The sequence below is a fragment of the Onychostruthus taczanowskii genome, unplaced genomic scaffold (genome assembly GCF_017590055.1).
Source record: "Onychostruthus taczanowskii isolate IOZ18803 unplaced genomic scaffold, ASM1759005v1 scaffold43, whole genome shotgun sequence".
NCBI lineage: Eukaryota > Metazoa > Chordata > Aves > Passeriformes > Passeridae > Onychostruthus > Onychostruthus taczanowskii.
In genome coordinates this window covers 2,385,934-2,406,121 of record NW_024501792.1, presented here as the reverse complement: position 1 = coordinate 2,406,121, position 20,188 = coordinate 2,385,934, and the positions used below count along the sequence as shown (strand labels likewise).

At 52.2% G+C, this 20,188-nt stretch overlaps 1 protein-coding gene across 1 annotated transcript in view; it reads right to left on the bottom strand.

The window, feature by feature from the left end:
• The window catches only part of POU2F3 (POU class 2 homeobox 3), a 45,239-nt gene extending 26,916 nt beyond the window's left edge, over positions 1-18,323 (bottom strand). The window contains exons 1-3 of the mRNA XM_041413896.1: positions 18,116-18,323; positions 13,661-13,714; positions 13,000-13,068 (exon numbers count right to left, since the gene is read on the bottom strand). Of these exons, the coding sequence (XP_041269830.1) occupies positions 13,000-13,068; positions 13,661-13,714; positions 18,116-18,323 (331 nt within the window). The remainder of the gene's footprint in view (positions 1-12,999; positions 13,069-13,660; positions 13,715-18,115) is intronic.
• Positions 18,324-20,188: the final 1,865 nt, after the last annotated feature.

Sequence of the window (20,188 nt, the reverse complement as noted above, 5' to 3'; positions counted from 1 at the left end):
CTCTGAGGTACCTCCTCAATGCTAAAATCTCCTCCATCTCCTCACCCCCTGCACCCCAACCCTCAATCTGAAATCTGCTCACCCTCTGCACCCCAACCAGCTCTGAGGTACCTCCAAATCTGAAATCTGCTCACCCTCTGCACCCCAAGCAGCTCTGAGCTTCCCCCCCAGTTTGAGACCTCCATCTCCTCACTCCCTGCACCCCAAGCAGCTCTGAGCTTCCCCCTCAATTTGAAACCTCCATCTGCACCCCAGCCAGCTCTGAGGTGCCTCCCCAGTGCTAAAATCTCCTCCATCTCCTCACCATGCACACCCCAGCCAGCTCTGAGCCCTCTCCCCCAGCCTGGCTGCATTTCTGCCCTGCTCTTCCTCCCATCCTGCTGTCTCCCAGCTTTTTCCCTCCCCAATCCCAGCCCTTTATCTCTTTTCCCCGAGTAATTCCCTCGCTCCAACCCCCTCTGCTCCCTGTCCAGCTCCCTCCAGCTGCTCCCTGCCCAGGAATGGGATTCATTCATTGCGTTCCAGCTCCGTTCCAGCCCCGAAAGCCAAGGAGGGCACATCCAGCGATGGGAATGCTGATAGCGTTAATGGGTGATCACAATCAGCATCCACACACCTGAGCAGGACCGAGGAGCATCTCCAAGGCCTGCAGTTTCTACCTTTGAAACCCCCACGAGCTGTGTGGGGGGGTGTTTGATGCGATCTGGAGGCAGCAGCTGAGGAGAAGCAAAGCCAGGAGGGAAGGAGGAAATAAAAGTTCCCAGCTGCTAAAATAGAACAGGAAGGAAAAGGTAACCTCCTGGTTTCTTGGAGACAGGAGTTTCACTCACGTTCAGTGGTGATGAGGCAAGATTCAAAGAGCTGCAGGGGAATCCCTGGTCCCGGTGACGGCGGCTGAGTCACCAGCACTCACCCCAAAACTTGGAACCCGAGAGGCACGGCTGGAACGGAGCTTCCCTGCACAGCCCCATCCTCCAGCTCAGCCTTCCTTCCCTGCACAGCCCCATCCTCCAGCTCAGCCCCATCCTCCAGCTCAGCCTTCCCTGCACAGCCTTTACCTGCACAGCCCCACATCCTCCAGCATAGCCCTACATCCTCCAGCACAGCCTATCTTCCTTGCACAGCCTTTCCTCCTATACCCTTCCCTGCACAGCCTTTCCCTGCACAGCCCCACATCCTCCAGCACAGCCTTTCCCTGCACAGCCTTCCCTGTACAGCCTTTCCTCCAGACCAGCCCCACATCCCCCAGTACAACCTTCCCTGCACAGCCCCACATCCTCCAGCACAGCCCCACATCCTCCAGCACAGCCTTTCCCTGCACAGCCTTCCCTGCACAGCCTTTCCCTGCACAGCCCTACATCCCCCAGCACAGCCTTTCCCTGCACAGCCTTTCCCTGCACAGCCTTTCCCTGCACAGTCCCACATCCCCCAGCACAGCCTTTCCCCCTTTCCCCATCTCCTGCTTTTCCCTCCCTCCACAGGCACGAGACACGCTCAGACCTTTTCTTTCCCCTACAAAGTCACCCACAGCATCCTCCAAGCCCCTGCAGAGCAGCATGGGGGGGATTTGGCAGCGCCCCAGCCAGGAATTCTGTGCCACTCCTGGGGCTGGCACTCACTGGGGTGCCTGAGCCTGAGGGAGCTGCCCAGGGCTGCCTGGGCAGACAGAAGGAGCAAGAGGCACCTCCAGAGGCCATTCCTGCCCTATCTGAGCCACCCATCTTCCTGGCATCAGTGGCCCTCTGGAGATGACAATTCCTCCTGGCTGGCTCCAAAAGGGCAACCAGGTCAGCCTCAGATGTCCAAGAGGGAGAGATTTAAAACTGGGAGGGGTGATTTCTGCTGCCAGTGGTTATGTAAATGGGAGCTGGATACACAAATCTCTGCAGGACCCACGAGTGTTTGGGTGCAGATTTATTTGCAAACAAATCTGGCCCCCTTTTTATTTTTTTTCCTGTTTCAGTAAATGTAAGAGTCAAGTGATTGCAGCTGCGAGCCAAGGTTTGGGTGTGATAGGGATAACAACTCTCCTCTTTCAGTTGAACTGTAACTTTCCTACAAATGCTTTACAAAAATAGCCTCAGCTTCCTCCCAGTTTCTGTCAACATCAGGACTCACACTGCAGTAGTCATTTCTCTCCTTAAAGGAACGGGCTGTTCAAACAATCTGCACTTAAGATTTAATCTTTTCTAGCTCCAGGAGATAAAAAGAAAGAAAAGTGTAAGTGGCAGCAGATTCTCTCTCCTGCTGCAAACTGCCAGAACCCCACTCATTTTAATGGAGCTTCAGCCCAGCCAACAACTTGATTTTTTTTGCTGCACGAGCCAGACACAATGGCATCCAGAACCTCCAGAATCTGCTAGATCAGTCCTCCCCTTGCTGCAATTCCACGAGCCTGGGGAAGCCCTGGGATTTCAATGGGGCAAGGCAGCTTGGAGCCCCTGCAATTCCCAGCAGCTCACCCATCACCAAGGCTTCACCCTGCTGCTCTGGGTGCTTGGAAAAGCAGAGATAAGCTCAGCTGGCTCCCCCAGCCCGGCAGCCCAGGGTTGTGCTGCTCTCCTTGGTTCACCTGGCAGCTGTTTTGCATAGCCCTGGCATCAGATCTGGTGCGAGTTTGCCTGGGGAGGTTTCTCTGGGGATGGGAGCAGCGCAGCAGTTCCGGGCAGTTCCCCCCACCCGCTGCCATTCCCTGGAAAAGCCAGGGAGAGGGATCCACGGGGAGCTGCAGAGCTGCAGAGCCAGTCCAGCCCTGCGGGATAAAAGCAGCCTGATGGGGGAAAAGGAAAATCAGGGCGACCTTCATCTTCACGTGGGCAGGTGTCACCTCCAGGGAGTGACACCAGCAGGGCTCATCCCTCCTCCCAGCTGCACCCTGAGCTCACCCCAGGCTCTGCAGGGACAGGGGCATGAGGAGGTGACCCCAGCCTTCAGCAGGTGTTGGGAATTCCTGCAGGGAACTTTTGGGAGGGAGATGGGGACAGCTGAAGGGCGCTGGGGGAGCAGAGCCAGGCAGAGACCAGGCAGGGGCTTCAGCCTGGGCTGAGTTCTGAACCTTTCAGGTGCCTCACTGGCAGCCAGGTGCTGTAGGCTCCCTTTGCAGCCCTGCAGAGGAAGCAGGAGCTTCCAGAGGGCAATTCCTCTCGCCCCCGAGTTAGATGGCACAGGGATGAATCACCCTCTGCACATCCCTGCTCCCAGCCTGGGGTGAGCAGGGCAGGCTGCAGCCTCAGAGCATCCAATATCTAAAATTAAGATTAATCTCACCTATCCTGGAGATTTTAGCACCCCGACTGAGGAAGCACAATGCCACGGGAGATTGGCAGAGCAGGCTGGGTGCAGGGGGCCTCTCAAGGGGCATTTCTGATAAATTCACTGATTCCAATCTCTCAGCCCAAACAAGGTGTGAAGTTAAGAGATTGCCCAAGTGCTGGTAGAGAGAAGAGTGGCAATTACTGTAACTATAACCAGTTCTTGTCCCACAGGCTGTAAACCAAGCCAAACGCTCAGCTGCACTGAAGGAATGAGCAAAACAAGATATTCAGCATGAAATTCTCCTCAGGATTTCCACTGATTTTGGAAATTCGGACAAAACCAAGGTAGTGCCTTCATGCTGCTGTTCCCAGCAGCCACACCAGTGATTTTCCCAGAAGCAACAGGAATCCCTGAACTCTGGGAGCTCCCTTAAGTCACCTTTTCCCCATGGAGTGGCCACCCCTGATTCCCTCCAGCAGCATTGGAGGGAGCAGGAACTGCAGCTGAGCAGGCACCAGGCAATTCCCCGGATTCCCACATGCCCTGCTGGGATGCTTGATGCTCCCAAGGCACTTTAAAAAAAGTGCTTTTTAAAGTGTGAGCAGGATGGGGAGTTCCCGAGGCAGCCAGCTAGGGCTGCAGTTTTAATCTGAACTCTTTGGTCCAGAGACACAAAAACCCCAAACCATCAGAGCATCTCCATGGGAAAGCCAAGGCTGGTGAGCAAAAGTGAATCTTGTGCTGACTCAGACAGCTCCAGACTCCGGGGGAAGCTTTCACTGAGCACTCAAGTGCTTCATTTGGCTGGAAACCCCTGGGTTATAAAAATGCCTTCCCTTTGTCAGCAGTGCCTGGGAGAAGCCCCAGCCCTGGGTCCCTGTGCAGCCCCCTGGTGTGGGGCAGGCACAGAGGGGGAGAGCAGGACAGCCAGTGTGGGAGACTTGGGCACCTTCCAGAAGGAAACCCGAGGGCAGCAGTTGTTCCCACGGAAAACATTTCACCTGCAGGTGCTGGGAGAGGGCAAGTCTCTTCTCCTAGACCAGAGGCAAGAGGCAGATCAGACCAGCTCTTCCTTTGCCCCTCTAATTCAAGTCAAACCAGCCTTTTGTTCCCCTTTCCCCTCCCCATCCTTTTTTATCCTCTTCCATAATGGGATGTTTAAGAAAAAAAAATAAAATAACCCAACCTCAAACCCTAATCACCTTCATTTGAATTTCAAATATCCCCCTCCTGGCCTCCCCCACGCCCCAACTGACTCGGAGCTGGGAATATGGAAATTTCTCCTGCTTGCCTTAAATGTGGCTGTGCTATGAAAATCATCAGCCTCATGCAAATCCCGAGCAGCCCCAATTGCCATAGCAACCAGCTGTTTCCAGCCCAACTGCTGCAGCTTTCATTTACCCGGGACTTGTCCTGGGGCTGTGCATGGCTGCAGGGGGAAGAGACCAGAGAAATCCTGCAGGCTTTGAGGAAAGTTTCACGAGGGAGAGCCAGCCTTGGGGAGCAAAGGCGTAGCCCAGGACTGAGCTCAGCGTGGGGCCGGGAGAGGCCAAGTTTCCTCAAAAGACTTTGGCCTGGCAAGCTGCTTCCAGCCCGAGCTGCGGAGGGAACTACAAAAGGCAGGAGGAGGAATAAAAGCTCCCAGAACAAAAAAAAAAAAAAAAAGAAGAAGAAGAAGAAAAAAGCCAACCAAGCTGGGAGGCAGCACGGGCTGAGCAGCACAATCTGCCATCCCTTACCTGTGCTGGAGCCTCTCACCTGACCTAGGGGTGACACAGAGGCCAGACCCTCCAAACCTCATCCCAGCATGATCCGTCCTTTGGAAGGAGCCATCCTCTGGAAGGATCCCTCCTTTGGAAGGATCCATCCTCTAGAAGAAGCCATCCTTTTGAAGGATCCATTCTATGAAAGGATCCATCCTTTGGAAGGATCCATTCTATGAAAGGATCCATCCTTTGGAAGGATCCATCCTCTGGAAGGAGCTAACCTTTGAAAGGATCCATTCTCTGGAAGGATCCATCCTTTGGAAGGATCCATCCTTTGGAAGAATCGCTCCTCTGGAAGGAGCCATACTTTGGAAGGAGGCATCCTTATAAGAATCCATCCTCTTGAAGGATCCATCCTTTGGAAGAATCCCTCCTCTGGAAGGATCCATCCTCTGGAAGGATCCATCCTCTGGAAGGATCCATCCTTTGGAAGGAGGCATCCTTTGGAAGGAGCCATCCTCTGGAAGGATCCATCCTTTGGAAGGAGCCATCCTTTGGAAGGATCCATCCTTTGGAAGGATCCATCCTTTGGAAGAATCGCTCCTCTGGAAGGAGCCATACTTTGGAAGGAGGCATCCTTATAAGAATCCATCCTCTTGAAGGATCCATCCTTTGGAAGAATCCCTCCTCTGGAAGGATCCCTCCTCTGGAAGGATCCATCCTCTGGAAGGATCCATCCTTTGGAAGGAGCCATCCTTTGGAAGGAGCCATCCTCTGGAAGGATCCATCCTCTGGAAGGATCCATCCTTTGGAAGGATCCATCCTTTGGAAGGATCCATCACCTTCCAAAGAGGCTGTACCCCATGGCAATGCCACGAGCAGCCTCCTCCTCCCCAGAGCCCAGCAGAGGCAGCACCTGCAGGCAGCTCACAGCCTGCAGAGAGGTGTGAGAATAGAGCAGGACTCTCACCTGGCAGCTGAGGGCTGAACTCAGTTTGTGGCAGAGGCAGACTGAGGCAAAGTCTCTGATTTTCCATCTGCCCTGGCACGGATTTAATGCAAAATGTGCTGGCACTGGGAGGGGATTTGCTGGGCTGGGAGCTCTGGTGTCCAGTTTCAGAGCTGCCCTCGCCCTGTCCCCACTGCCAGGGGACCCAGGGTGTCCTGTGGCTGCAGCAGAGGAAGGGCTGGTGCTGACAGCTTGCCAGGGATGAAGGTGGGGATGAAGAATGGCACCCACAGGGATGGATGGCACAGCGGGCTCTCCTCAGAAGGGACACTGAGGAGCAGATGCGTCACAGCCCCTCAGTGCTCGATTTTCTCGAGGTTTAAAGGGAAGGGTCTTTCATATTTCCTCAAAGATACCTGCATGAATGCTCTCTGCAGGGGAGGGCAGAACTCACAGTGCTCTGAGGGGCAGCTCCAACCTCTGCTCTCTGTGACCCAGGGCATGGCGGGAGCTGTGCCAGGGGAATTTGGGATGAATCTCAAGGAAAGGTTCTTCCCCCAGAGGGTGCTGGCACTGCCCAAGCTCCCCAGGGAATGGGCACAGAGCTGCCAGAGCTCCAGGAGCATTTGGACAGGGATTTTAGAGTGTCTGAGCAGGGCCAGGAGCTGGACTGGATGATCCTGTGGGTCCCTCCCAGCTCAGGACACTCTGTGATCCTAAAGCACTCAGAGAAGTTACCCAAGCTGCCACGGCCACCAAGAGCCCAGAGCTCCACCAACCGCCCCAGCGCCCTTCAGTCCCCATGCCCTTCCCCTCCAGCTCCCAGGCTAGCCACAGAATTCACAGAATTCACAGACTGACCAGGTTGGAAGAGACCTCCAAGATCATCGAGTCCAACCCAGCCCCAACAGCTCAACTCAACCCTGGCCCCCAGTGCCACATCCAGGCTTTGTTAAACACACCCAGGGATGGTGACTGCACCACCTCCCCGGGCAGAACATTCCAGAACTGTATCACCTTTTCTATGAAAAAAATTTTCCTGCTATCCAGCCTGTATTTCCCTTGGCACAGCCAATCCCCTCATCCCAGGTGATGCCTCAGGTTTGAGCTTTTCTATGTTTCAGGTTCTGTGCTGCTTCAGTGTGTGGGTCTGGGTTCACATCAGGGGATGGGGAGCTCTCTGCACAGAGCAGGGACACAAAACAATTCCTGCTCCAGCTGGGCACCAAGGACAAATGATCCAAATCTCAGCCCAGGAGCACAAACCCCGTGGGCTGGAGAGAGAAAAACAAGCAGGATGGGAGTGCAGGGGCTGAGCTGGAATTGGACACTGAACTGCAATGTGCACATGGAGCAGAGCTGATCCCAGGGAGAGACCCCGTGAGCGCTCGTGCATTTTGGGACCATTTTGGTTCATCTTGGGCTCTTTTTGTGACCATTTTCGTTCATCTTGGGCTCCTTTTGAGACCATTTTGGTTCATCCTGGGTTGATTTTGGGACCATTTTGGTTCATCTTGGGTTCTTTTTGTGACCATTTTGGTTCATCTTGGACTCCTTTTGAGACCATTTTGGTTCATCTTGGGTTCATTTTTTTACTATTTTGGTTCATCTTGGGTGCAGCCCTGGCTGGGCTCTTGTGCTGCCCAAGATGCATCCATTTAATAAATCCCTGCTTTATTCTGTAACTCTGTCCAGCCTCTGCTCTAGCTCACCCTTCCCAAGGCATCCCAGGAGCCCCCCAAACCCTCCCCACAGTTTGTCCCACGGGGCACCCCACATCCCCCCAGAGCTGGGGTGCCCAGCAGAGCCAGCCCTGCTGGCAGAGCCCAGCTCCCCGGGTTACAGGGTGGGGAGGGAAGGTGCTGGGGCTGCCTGCAGCTATTCCCTTCCCCGTGGTTGTGTTTGAAGCGCTTCCCTATCGCCCTTTTTGTAAAAGCTTTGGCTTCCCCCCCATAGCCTCAACAGATGAAATCAAAGGGAAGTAGCTCTGCTTGGTGTAACCTGTTTTGATGGAGGAGATAACCGGGGAACAAGTGTCTGACACAAACAAACAGACAGACAGGGGCAAGTCCCACCTCAGCGTTCTGTTGCATCAGATACCGAGGGCTTAGATAAACCACAAGAAGGGGGAGATCTCTGCCCCCGGGGCTGCAGGACCAGGGGCGACACTCGGCACTGCCAAGCCCCCACAGTTCCCATCAAAAAAATCAGCGCGGAGCTCGCTGGCATGGCTTTCATCAGTTTAAAAAAGATGAAAAGAGCTCCGAGCCAAGCAGAAAACTCGCTGCTCTTCGTTACCCCCCATGGAGGCTCAGCCCCGCTGCCAAGGCTTGGAGTCAGGTGGGGAAAGGGGAAAAGGACCCCAAAAGCAGAGGGGTAATCCCTGCTCAGCCTGCCCCACATCCCCGGGGTGATGGGGAAGGCAAACCAACCCTCTGGGGGCAACTGGTGCCTGTTCCCCCCTCGCACAATGGAAAAAATTCAGAGCTGAATATATTAATATTCACGGGGCTGGGCAGAGAGATCCCTTAGAAATTATATATTTCTTAATGATAGTTTGTAAAATAGCAAAATTTCACTATAACTGGTAGATTTAGGATCAAAAAACGACAAGATTCTGGAAAATATCGTTTTTTTAAAAGCCCTGAAACATTTTCTGTGGAATTGGTGTGGATGAAAAGAAAAAAAAAGAAAAGAGAAAAAGCACAGAACTCTCCAAACCTCCTACGAAAGGCGAACGATTTTTAACAATTTTCTCAAAAAAAGAAAACCCCCCAGAATTATTTCAAACACTTTCAAAGTAGAACAATGCCCCAAATTACCCCTTTTTTCCCTCCCCCCCCCCTTCTAAGCCTGGAATTGGCGGGGATATGAAAGGATGAGATTATGCCTCTGCTTCTGACACTTCCCATCAGATCTTTAGGCATCAGTTTTAGATCAAGGGCTTGGTTTACAAAAGCATTTTGGTACTTAATTCCCTCATTTTTCTTTTTAATTTTTTTTTTTTTTTCTTCCTTTTTTTTTTTTTTTTTTTTTTGGGAGCCAGCCTGCATCTTTTGGTGATGAAAAACCTTTGGATACCTGCACCTGGGAGGATTTCTAGGTGTAATATTGTTAATTTGGTAAGAGACCTCTCCTTTTGTGGGGGGGAACGAGCTGTGTGGATTGGCCTAATTGGGTAGGAAATGGGAAATTCAATTAATGAGTCATCAGAAAACACTCGGAGCCTTTTCCCACATGAAGCAGGGAACCCAAACACAGTAAATATTCCTCTAACAACGCCTGCAAAGGAGCACCAAAACTTCCCGGGAAGCTCGGCACAAAGAGAGCTTTGTTGTTTATAAACAGAGAGGGCTGAAAGGAGAGAGAAAACAACGCGGGGAAGGGTTTGGGGAAGAGAGGAGCTGCGCCTCGCACAGGTGAGGGACGGGCGGTGCCACCCCCCGAGGGTCCTGCCAGGTGTCCCCAAGGGTGGCACCTCGGCGGGGGCTGTGGTTGCTGCTGGGGACACCCCCAAGGACATCGCAGCACTCTGCAGCGTCTCATTTCTCAGAAGAATCTGAACAGAGCAAGAAATCACCGGGACAACCTCAGGAAAAAAATCAAAAAATAGAAAATTCATCGCTGGGACAGCCCGAAAAAAAAAAAAAATCAAAAAATAATAATAAAAAAAACCTAACAAAACAACAACAACAAAAAAAAACCCCACCAAAATATCAAAATATCTAAATACCAAGAACTCAAAATATAAAAAAATCAAAAAAATCAGCGGGACAACCTCAGGAAAAAAATAAAAAAAAAAAATATTGAAAAAGTTTAAAGATCACCAGGACAGACTCAGAAAAAAAAATCCAAAAATCATCACCGGGACAGCCTGAGAAAAAAAAATCAAAAAAAAAAAAAAAAAATCAAATAATCAAAAAATTTAAAAAATCAAAACATCAAAAACTCAAAATATAAAAAAATCAAAAAAAAAAAAACAAAAAATCCCCCCCGGGACAGCCTGAGAAAAAAAAATCAAAAAATCAAAAATAAAAATAAAAAAATCAAATAATCAAAAAATTTTAAAAATCAAAACATCAAAATATCAAAACATCAAAAACTCAAAATATAAAAAAATTTAAAAAAATCAGGGGGACAGCCTCAGGAAAAATGTAAAAAATAAAAAAATCACTGGGATAGCCTCAGGGAAAAAAAGCAGAAAATAAAAAAAAAATCACTGGGACAGGCGTAGGAAAAAAATTAAAAAGAATTGAAAAAATTTAAGAATCACCAGGACAGACTCAGAAAAAAAAATCAAAAAATCATCATCGGTACAGCCTCAGAGAAAAAATCAAAAGTCATCACTGGGACAGCCTCAGAAAACAAAATCAAAAAATCATCACCGGGACAGCCTCAGAAAAAAAATTTAAAAATCAAAAAATCATTGGGGCAGCCTCAGGAAAAAAAAAATCAAAAAATCATCACCGGGACAGCCTCAGAAAAAAAATTTAAAAATCAAAAAATCATTGGGGTAGCCTCAGGAAAAAAAAATCAAAAAATCATCACTGGGACAGCCTCAGAAAAAAAATTAAAAATCAAAAAATCATTGGGGCAGCCTCAGGAAAAAAAAATCAAGAAATCATCACCGGGACAGCCTCAGAAAAAAATTTAAAAATCAAAAAATCACCGGGACAGCCTCAGCAAAAAAAGCGATTTAAACAGGTTCTTTGTGCCGCTCTTTGCAAATGAAGGAGATTTACTCGTCCTGATTTCCCTGCTTGATTTGAAGGCTCCGAGCGCTGCCGCGAATATTTTTTGTTATTTTCAAACAAATTGACTTCACTGTTCTGCTTTCTTTTCTCAATTACCACTAAAAAGAGGCGCTGCAGCTCACGCTAATGGCTGTCTGGGATGCTGAAGCTGAAAAAAAAATCGTATTTTTATCCAACCAAATGTGCTGCCAGCTTCTGGTTTAGCATTTCTGACTCCAGAGCCTCCCACTACGTTTAATAACAGCCAATACCAGAATTAAATCCACATTTTCCTTCACCTTGATTAATCCTGCCACCCATCAATGAAAGCCAAATATTTCAGGGGGTTCCAGTTCCCACTTCAAGGCCCTGTAACGGCTCTCAGGGATTTTTGGAGGAGTTTGGGGTCTTGGGGATGTGTTTGGTGCTCGTTTATCCCAAATCCCAAATTTGGGGCGATTTGAGAGCCCCGAGGAGTTGCTGAGCCAGAGTCAATCCGAGTTCATGGATGTGAACAGAAGCAGATTTGATCTCTGTCTTAGATTATGTCAAATAACCCAATTAACCAAGGACACAGAGCATTTCTAAATCAAGGGGTGGGGTTAGTCCCTTTAAAACCTGGAGTTCTCTTGCTTACCCAAAATCTCTTTTTTTTTCCCCCTAAATTATCTCAAATTTTATAAGAGGAAAATCATTCCATGCAAAGTTTTCTCCCGCTCTTACACATCCCCTTGGCCCAAGCTTAGGGCTCTTCATTACCCAGGGAATATTTGATTCCTCTCATTTTCTCCACCAGTTTTTCTTTCGAAAGGTGTTGATTTCTAAGCCTATAGCACAGCTTTTAATAATCTTAATTTGCTGTACCTAGTGGGTGCTAAAATGATTTCTTGGTGTTGCTCATTTGCCTAAAAAGGGATGTGACCATGGCCCTTTGGGAAATTACAGGGCCTGCTAAATGTGATTCAAATCTCAGTGATTCAAATCTCACTTCAGGCAGCCCGAAAGCACAAACCTGATTTTTCAGGTGCCTGTTACACCTGGTGGTGGGCAAACCTGGCAGAAATCGGTGCTCACACCATCACTGGCACCTTCAAAGGATCATCCTGAGCCTCAGCTTTCCAGATCCAAGGAATTTGGGGGCTCCGTGGAGGAGCTGGAGCCTGCTCAGCGTCAGGTGAGGAACCCGATCGCGCCTTCCACCCGCCGCTGCTGGAACTCCCAAACTGGGTTTGATTATTCCCAAAGTCCCTCCCGTTTCTCCCCACATGCACAGATAGCCCAAAAAAGGCTGTTCTCCCTGTGGAAAAGCTCCTGGCACCCTGTGGATACAGAGCAGAGTGCACCAGGAGTGGTCCAAAGCCATTAGTGCTGCGGCAGAGGCGGGAGCGAATTTCAACCTCAGACCTGCTGGGGACACGGGGGAGGCACCCTGTGAGCTGGGGACACTGGGGAGACACTCTGTGAGCTGGGGACACGGGGGAGACACTCTGTGACTTGGGGACATTGGGGAGGCACCCTGTGAGCTGGGGACACTGGGGAGACACCCTGTGAGCCAATTTCCATGCCAATCTCACTGAGGACATTGGGGAGGCACTCTGTGAGTGAATTTCCACCTCAGACATGCTGGGGACATTGGGGAGGCATTCTGTGAGCAAATTTCCTTTTCAGACTCACTGAGGATATTGGGGAGGCACTCTGTGAGCTGGGGACATTGGGAAGGCTCTCTGTGAGCAAATTTCCATGTCAAACCCACTGAGGACATGGGGCAGGCACTCTGTGAGCCAATTTCTACCTCAGACCCATGGAGGATATTGGGGAGGCACTCTGTGAGTGAATTTCCACCTCAGACATGCTGGGGACATTGAGGAGGCACTCTGTGAGCAAATTTCCTTGTCAGACTTACTGAGGATATTGGGGAGGCACTCTGTGAGCAAATTTCCATGTCAGACCTACTGAGGACATGGGGCAGGCACTCTGTGAGCCAATTTCCACCTCAGACCCACCGAGCATATTGGGGAGGCACTCTGTGAGCGAATTTCCACCTCGGACCCACAGAGGACATGGGGGAGGCACCCTCTGAGCCAATTTCCGTGTCAGACCCGCTGAGGACATGCGGGAGGCGCTCCGGGATTCGCTGCTGTCACACAGGAGGGATCTTGCATCGCCCGATCAAGATACCAACGCAATCCTAGCCCTGAGCACATTCCTGATCAACTCCCAGGCTGCAAGAGCAGCAACAGGAGCCCAGAAAAAGCACTGGGGAGAAACTTCCAGCACCCACACTGCCCTTTTTCGTTTTATTTTTTCTTTTCTTTCCCCTCCCTCTCCGGCCCCTGCCGCCCCAGACCCTCCTTACCTGGCTCCACCTGGTCAGGTTCGTGCCTGGTGTCTGTGGAATCTGCTGCATCCCCGCTCATCTTGATCTCTGGAAAAGGAGGCACAACTGATTTTAATAACAGGTCACAGTCCCAGGCAACAGGCACATGTGGCTTCCACTAAACAGCACAAATGAATGTGTGTAATTATAATAAACCATCAGACTTTCAAATTTCTGATTCCTCAACATCCAGGCACTAGAATATTCATCAGCTCTGAGGATGCACTTTCCCTCCTGTTGCTCTTTGCAGCCCCCCTCACTCCTGTCCCCCCTCCCCAGTTTGCTGGGGGGGTTTCACCCCTCTCATCCCTTCTCACCCACGGGATCAAGGGATGGATTCAGCACTGGGAGCTCCCCAGCCCTGCTCAGGCTTCCCAAACCTGCTGTGGCTGTGACAGCACCCTCCCACACCTGCAGAGATGGGGATCCCTCCAGCTTTCTCCCAGATCCTTCCCTTGGCCTTCACGATGCCTCAAACCCAACTTGTTTTTCCCACTGCCTCTATCTGCAGTTTATTTCTCCTCTTTTCTGTCACTTGTAGGAGTCCACAACCCTCAAGAGCCGCCCAAGATCTGCCCCAAAGTGTTGTCCTTTGAATTTCCCCCTCATCTTCACCCAGACCAAGAAATTTGTCATTTACCCTTGAAGTGATGACTGCCACCACACCCGGGGCCACTTTCTCCTTCGGGGACAGCTGCAAGAGAAGGTGGCAATGGTCAACTTCACACCCTTAACAGAGGCCAAGGGCACAGAGGTGGGAGAAGGGTGGGTCCCTATTCAAATTCAGATGGACACCCCCTCAGCTTTTCCCTTTCCATGGGAATCTTAACTGTTTCCAGACTCGTTGTAGGGGAGCAAAAAAAAAAAAAAAAAAAAAAAAAAAAAAAAAAAAAAGGTAAAAAATGCGATAAATTTTTATTATTTGAGTGATTTGCATGTGCTTCCTGCAGCCAATCCCGGCCACAGACTCTCCCCATTTGCATCGGGGAATAACAACAGCAGGGAAGCTGGGCCGGTGTTTGCTGTGGTTTTGCCAGGGTAGGGAAGGCAGGTGGAAGCACCTAAAAGCATCATGCAAACCCTTTTCCTCTTCCCCATATCCACCTTTTGTTATTCCCAAAGGGATGAGAGCAGCCCCGTTGGATTTTTATCCCCATTTCCCTCTTTTGCTCCCACCATAACAGGCAGGGCTTTGTGTGTGTGCAGGTTTTCTTTGCCCATATTCAAAGCTGCCCTCGTGTGCAAACAGCAGATAATCTGCTTTTTTGGCCAAGATTTCATAGCTTTGATCAAGTTGAAAGTCTGTAACTTTCTCCAGCAAATGAATAAAGGTAGAAAAAAAAATCGGGATTTTATACCAGAGCACAGAAACTTTCACATACTTCAGAAACTTCCTTTCCTTAAATTATATTAAGGAGTGAGGGGGGGAAAAGGAGGGAGAAAGAGTTGTGGGATTTTTTTTTTTTCCCTTCAAATAAACCCTCTGCAATTAAGACATGAACGTTTAGTGGGGCTTCTAAGCATTTCTACTGCAGGAAGAGTAATTACCATCAGCTATAAACATCTTCTTGTCTTGTACCACTGCCAAGGGACCCTAACTTAGGCAATCTACAAAGCACAAAGTTTTGCTGGCTGCCAAAAAGTATTTAAAAAAAAAAAAAGGCAAGTTCTCATAAAATAGAGGAAGAAAAAAAAAAATCTAAAAGCCTGCAGAAATTTGGTGTTTCCTTTGGTGAGAAAGCTTGAAAGCTTGCAAAAAAAATAAAATTGGAAAGCAAATATCTAATTCCCAAGAGAGCGAGAGCTGGAGCAGTTCAGACAGAGCTGAGGAAGGACAGACAGAAAAGCAGAGCATGAAAAGCTCTGTCCCTGCTGCAGGAGTGACCCCCACACCCTTCTGCCATTAAAAACTGGGATGGGTGGGGAGGGAAGGAGGAATTGCTGCTGCAACTTGATTGCATATCACATGTTATCCACCAGGTAAATCCCCTCCTCCTGCAGCTGGGAGATAAGGAGATGCCCTGGGATTCCCATGCACAGGAATTTTCTTTTCAGCGAGATTCAAAAATCCCCTATAAATGTGCACAAGTTATTACAGTTTGAATATATTGGATTTTATTTTCAGCGAGATTCAAAAATCTCCTGTAAATGTGCACAAGTTATTACAGTTTGAATATATTGGATTTTATTTTCAGCGAGATTCAAAAATCCCCTATAAAGGTGCACAAGATTCAAATCCCCCCTATAAATGTGCACAAGTTGTTACAGTTTGAATACCTTGTCAGGAGAAATGAAATAAAAAAGGAAAAATAAGCAGGAAGAAAAGGAAAGCTGTGCCTGCTCATCTGAGAGGTTTAAGGTTTAGGACAGATTTTGTATCCTTGTGGATGACAGGGCAGCAGCAGCACCCTCCAAGGGATCCTTGGGAACAAGGAGCAGACACACAGAGCAATTATTTTCTAATCTAATTGCAGCCAACACCTTTTTATGGACACCCCAAACCCTTCCACTACAACCAGAGCCATGCAAACCCAGCTTTGACCCCTGCTCCATCCTAAAAAACACCTTCAGACAGGGCAGGCTGGCAGTCCAGCTCCTTCCACACAGCTTTGCCAGCTTAGCAATACGCACAGGATAATCAGGCTTGGAAAAAAAAATAATAAATAAAACCTCTCTGGGAAAAATAACCCAGCTTAGGACAGCCTAACTCTAAACCACAGCCCTATTAGGAGCCGCCACTGTGGCCTGGGCCATATTAAAAATGTGCTGCTCTGCCCCAGCTCCCAAGCAGAGCTGGGGCAGGGGCAGGCTGGGTGGTTCAGCCAGACCAAAGGAGCTCTGCCAGCGCAGACACTTCTCCAGGATATATCTGCATCTCTATTTTTGCCGAAACAAACGGTGTCAGCAAATAAAGCCTTTCCCAAGCCCTCGTTCCCCGTAGCTGTCGGGGCATGGGAGAAGGGTGAGCCAGCCTGGTGGCTTGAAAAGTGGAATCCCGTGGTGGAGGAGGGGGAGCTGGGCTTGGCTGGGAGCATCACCCCCAGGTTTCTGGGCTTTAGGTGCCTGAGCCCCTCTGGAGGCTGCAGGGAGGTGAAATATCCAAAATGCCCCGGGAGGGGGTGGTGGCAGCCAGCAGGGAAGTGTCTCAGCAGAGAGGAGGGTGTGAGGAGCATGGGCAGCCCCCCTGCGGGCTCTGTCTTCTCCTAAAATCATTAAAGCTGGGGAAAAAATCCGAGATAAAAACCGGGGTTAAAGCTGAGCACAGCTCTGCAAGCAGCTTGTTACAGAGGGGCCTCAAAGCTGCTCAGGGACCCCAAAACTGAACTGCTTTTGTAGAGGGCAGGGGGGAAACCCTCCTAAGTGTGCTGGGCTCCTTTCCCTGCAAAGAACTCCTCAAAACTGCAGCACGGGGGGATGATCCGGGGGAGGGGAAGCTCCAAATCCATCCTGGGGGCGATGCCACCGGCTCTGGCAGAGGGCACAGGATCGATGTGGGGAATGTCCCCGTGAGGAAAGAGTCACCCACGAGCCCAGGGGACGGCTGGATGGCTGGGTGGGTGCCGTGCTGGGCTCCTTTCCCTGCAAAGAACTCCTCAAAACTGCAGCACGGGGGGATGATCCGGGGGAGGGGAAGCTCCAAATCCATCCTGGGGGCGATGCCACCGGCTCTGGCAGAGGGCACAGGATCGATGTGGGGAATGTCCCCGTGAGGAAAGAGTCACCCACGAGCCCAGGGGACGGCTGGATGGCTGGGTGGGTGCCTGGATGGCTGGATGGGTGGGTGGGTGGATGTCTGGATGGGTGGATGGCTGGGTGGGTGCCTGGATGGGTGGGTGGGTGGGTTGGAGCCTGCAGGGGACGTGTCCCCCCGAGACACCAACGCAAGCACACCCAGAGCAGGTGCTCCGACCAGTCGGGCTCACACCCCGAGCCAAGACCACGAGCCTCCCTCCTTGGCAGCCTCTCCTCGTGGCCAGGGCTCCCCAGCCCACTCAGGCCGGCCACAGAGGCATCCCAGAGCCGTGCAGAGGTTGGGACACGGCCGTGGAGCAAGGGCTTTGGCCACCCCTGTCACACCACTGACACACCGCTGGCCCTGGCTGGGCTGGGGGCATTGCTGCACCTGCCCTGCAGGCCTGTCTGCTTGTGGAGGGGCTTCCAGCCCCCCAGGTGTCCCTGAGGAGCAGGATCCCCACAGGGGTACCCCAGGGAATGAGCCTGGCACAGAGTGATGGATGCCTCCTCCCCTCCACAGAGCGGTTTGTGCTGCACAAAGCCCAGGACAGAAGTCACTAAAGGGGCACATGGCTCCTGTGCCCCAAAATGCCACTGCCTGCCCAGCCAGGACGGGGCTCTCGGGGTCTGGCTGCCCCCCATGCTCCAGTTCCAGCGTCAGGCTCAGCTCCTGTGCCCAGGGATCCCCTCCTGCCCTGGGATCGAGCTCTGGCAGGGTGAGCAGGGCTCAGCACAGCTCCGGGGGATCGGGCAGGGATTGCTCTGGTTCCCAGCTCGCTGCAGGGCAGGGGCTGCTCAGAGGGGATGTGAGATCCCCTCTGGATCAGACCCCGGGAAGCAGCTCCTGAGTATGGCTGCTCATTCATTCCTGACTCAACCCAGCCTCCCTCAGCTCCCTCCTCATTCATTTCTCCCTCCTTTTCCCTCTTTGCCACGAACTTTTCTCCTTTCAGCCCGCGCCCCATCTCTCTCTCGCACACCTCCCTCCACCCCTGCTGCATCTCTCCCTGGGTTTATCTCTTCTCCCTCCTCCCAGCTCTGTCCCGGTGACAGGACACACAGATCAGGCACTAAACTCTCATTTTCCAGGCACCCAAGAGCCCTCTGCGCTGCTCCCTGACCCCGCTGGGGCTGGCAGCGGCAGCGCTGCTCCCACCTTGTGGGCATGGCTTGGCAGCCCCCTAAACAGATCAGGGCAGCATCCATCCCCCGCCAGGAATGTGGGCACTTCACCAGGCGCGCCAGCGGGAGAAAAGAGGAGGGAAAAGAGCGAGGAAAGGTCAGGGCAATCAGAGCGAGCCCGTTTCCTGCCCGAGCCCACGGCCCCGGCCGCTCCGCGCTGCGCTCCGTGCGCTTTTACCTGCGTGCACGGACTCCAGGTTCACCATCCTGCCGGCGGGGGGAAATCCGCGGTGTGCCCAGCCTCCTGCCGTCAGCCCCAGGTTGCCAGGGGCTGCCAGTTTGCCCTCCCTCCTCTGCCACCCGCTGCCTCTCGAAGCGGCCGTGGGTCCGCAGCCCAAGGGACCTAGAGCTCCATTGCCTGTTGCCATGCAGGGCCAGGTGAGCATGCGGCGCGGTGCCACGCCTCGCCCCACCTCCGGCTCCCTCGGGTGCCCTGACACCCAGCAGCCTGGCGTCAGGCCCATGCAAACGCTGCCATTTGCATATTAGTAACTCGGGAATGGATGAGTCCCTGCAGCGCTGCCAGGCTGCGGGGTGGGGTGGGAAGGAGGGCAGGAAGGAAAGCGCTGCGCTCGGGCAGCACCCGCAGCACCTGCCCCAAAGCCCTGCCGTGCCCCCTTTGGGCTCTGAGCACCCCGGGTGGGCTCGGGCAGCACCTGCCCCAAAGCTCTGCCGTGCCCCCTTTGGGCTCTGAGCACCCCGGGTGGGCTCGGGCAGCACCCACAGCACCTGCCCCAAAGCCCTGCCGTGCCCCCTTTGGGCTCTGAGCACCCCGGGTGGGCAGCGCCCCGAGGGCAGGTGTGTGATTTCACAGAATCACAGAATAATGAGGTTGGAAGAGATCCCTAAGATCATTGAGCCCAGCCCATGCCCTCAACCTTCAACCAGACCATAGCACCAAGTGCCATGTCCAGCCTTTTTTTAAACACATCCAGAGATGCTGATTCCACCACCTCCCCGGGAAGAGCATTCTTTATTTATTATTCTTTTGGTGAATTTTTTTTCTAATATCCAGCCTACACCTTCCCTGACGTAGCTGAGACTGTGTCCTCTGGTTCTGTCAGTGCTGCCCGGGGGGAGAGCCTGACCCCACCTGTCTGCAACCCCCCTTCAGGAATTGCAGAGAGCACTGGGGTCACCTCTGAGCCCCCTCTTCTCCAGGCTAAACAGCCCCAGTTCCTGGGGTCACTCTGCTAATCCTGTGGCATTGTGTCCTCTCAGGCTGGGCTGCACCTCGATGCTGAGTGAAGCAGCACGAAAAGGAAAGTGAAAAGCATCAAAGAAACCTGGAGATAAAGAGCAGGGTTAAAGAATAAATAATAAAGATAAAGGCTGGCACGTGGAGACCCCTGCTCTCCTGACGAGCTCCATCTCTGTCCCCTAAGGAGAGGACAGAAGTGGCAGCCAGCCTCTTCCTCCTCATCCCTGCTGCTCCAAGCCGCAGTGTTTACCAACTTCCAGGGAAGCCAGGCAAGAAAAAAATCCCCTAACGTTGGCTCCTTTTGCAGAAACCGGCCTGAGGCTGAGCTCCGTGCTGTGACAGGGACCCAGCGAGCCAGGCTTGCTGTCCCTGCCATGTGCCACCCTGGTGACCCCAGCACCCTGGGGACAGCCGTGTGACAGGGCCGGGCTGCAGCCGCCGGGAGCCCCGCTGAAAGCGTTAACGCTCAATTAGTAGCTGCCAGGTACAAGCTATCACACATTCATCTCTCCCCGGGTAATTCACGTTCCAGGGCTCTCGGCTTTCCCACATGCCGCTCTCCCTCCCTGGAAAGACAGGTTTCTCCCAGGGGATGGGTGGGCGGGCAGGATCTCCAGCCTCACCTCCAGCCCAGGGGCCGAGCTGCCCGCGGCATGGGCAGCCAGCACATCCCCGGGAGAGGGCGGAGGAGCCCAGCCAAACCCTAACAAGGAAAAAACAGAGGGAAGATGGGGGTTCCCGGCTCACAATGACATTTATTTCCAGGGCAGGGGAGATTTCAGCCTCCAGGAAGCAGCGAGGTGGCAGCAGCAGCGGGCGCTTGGCACGGGTCCTGGGCTCCTGCCACCCGTCCAGCCACTCAGGCCTGAGCCCTGGGGCGTTCCTGGGAAGCTGCCGCCCTCTTTTCGTGTGTTTTTCTCTGGGTTTTCCCCCATCCCGAAGCCTGACGTGATCGGGTGTCTTCACTGCGTCAAACAGGAATTTATTTGCTGGTGGCTCCCAGCCAGCTTGAAAGGCTGGCGACCACGGGAGCTCTCCTTCCCCCACATC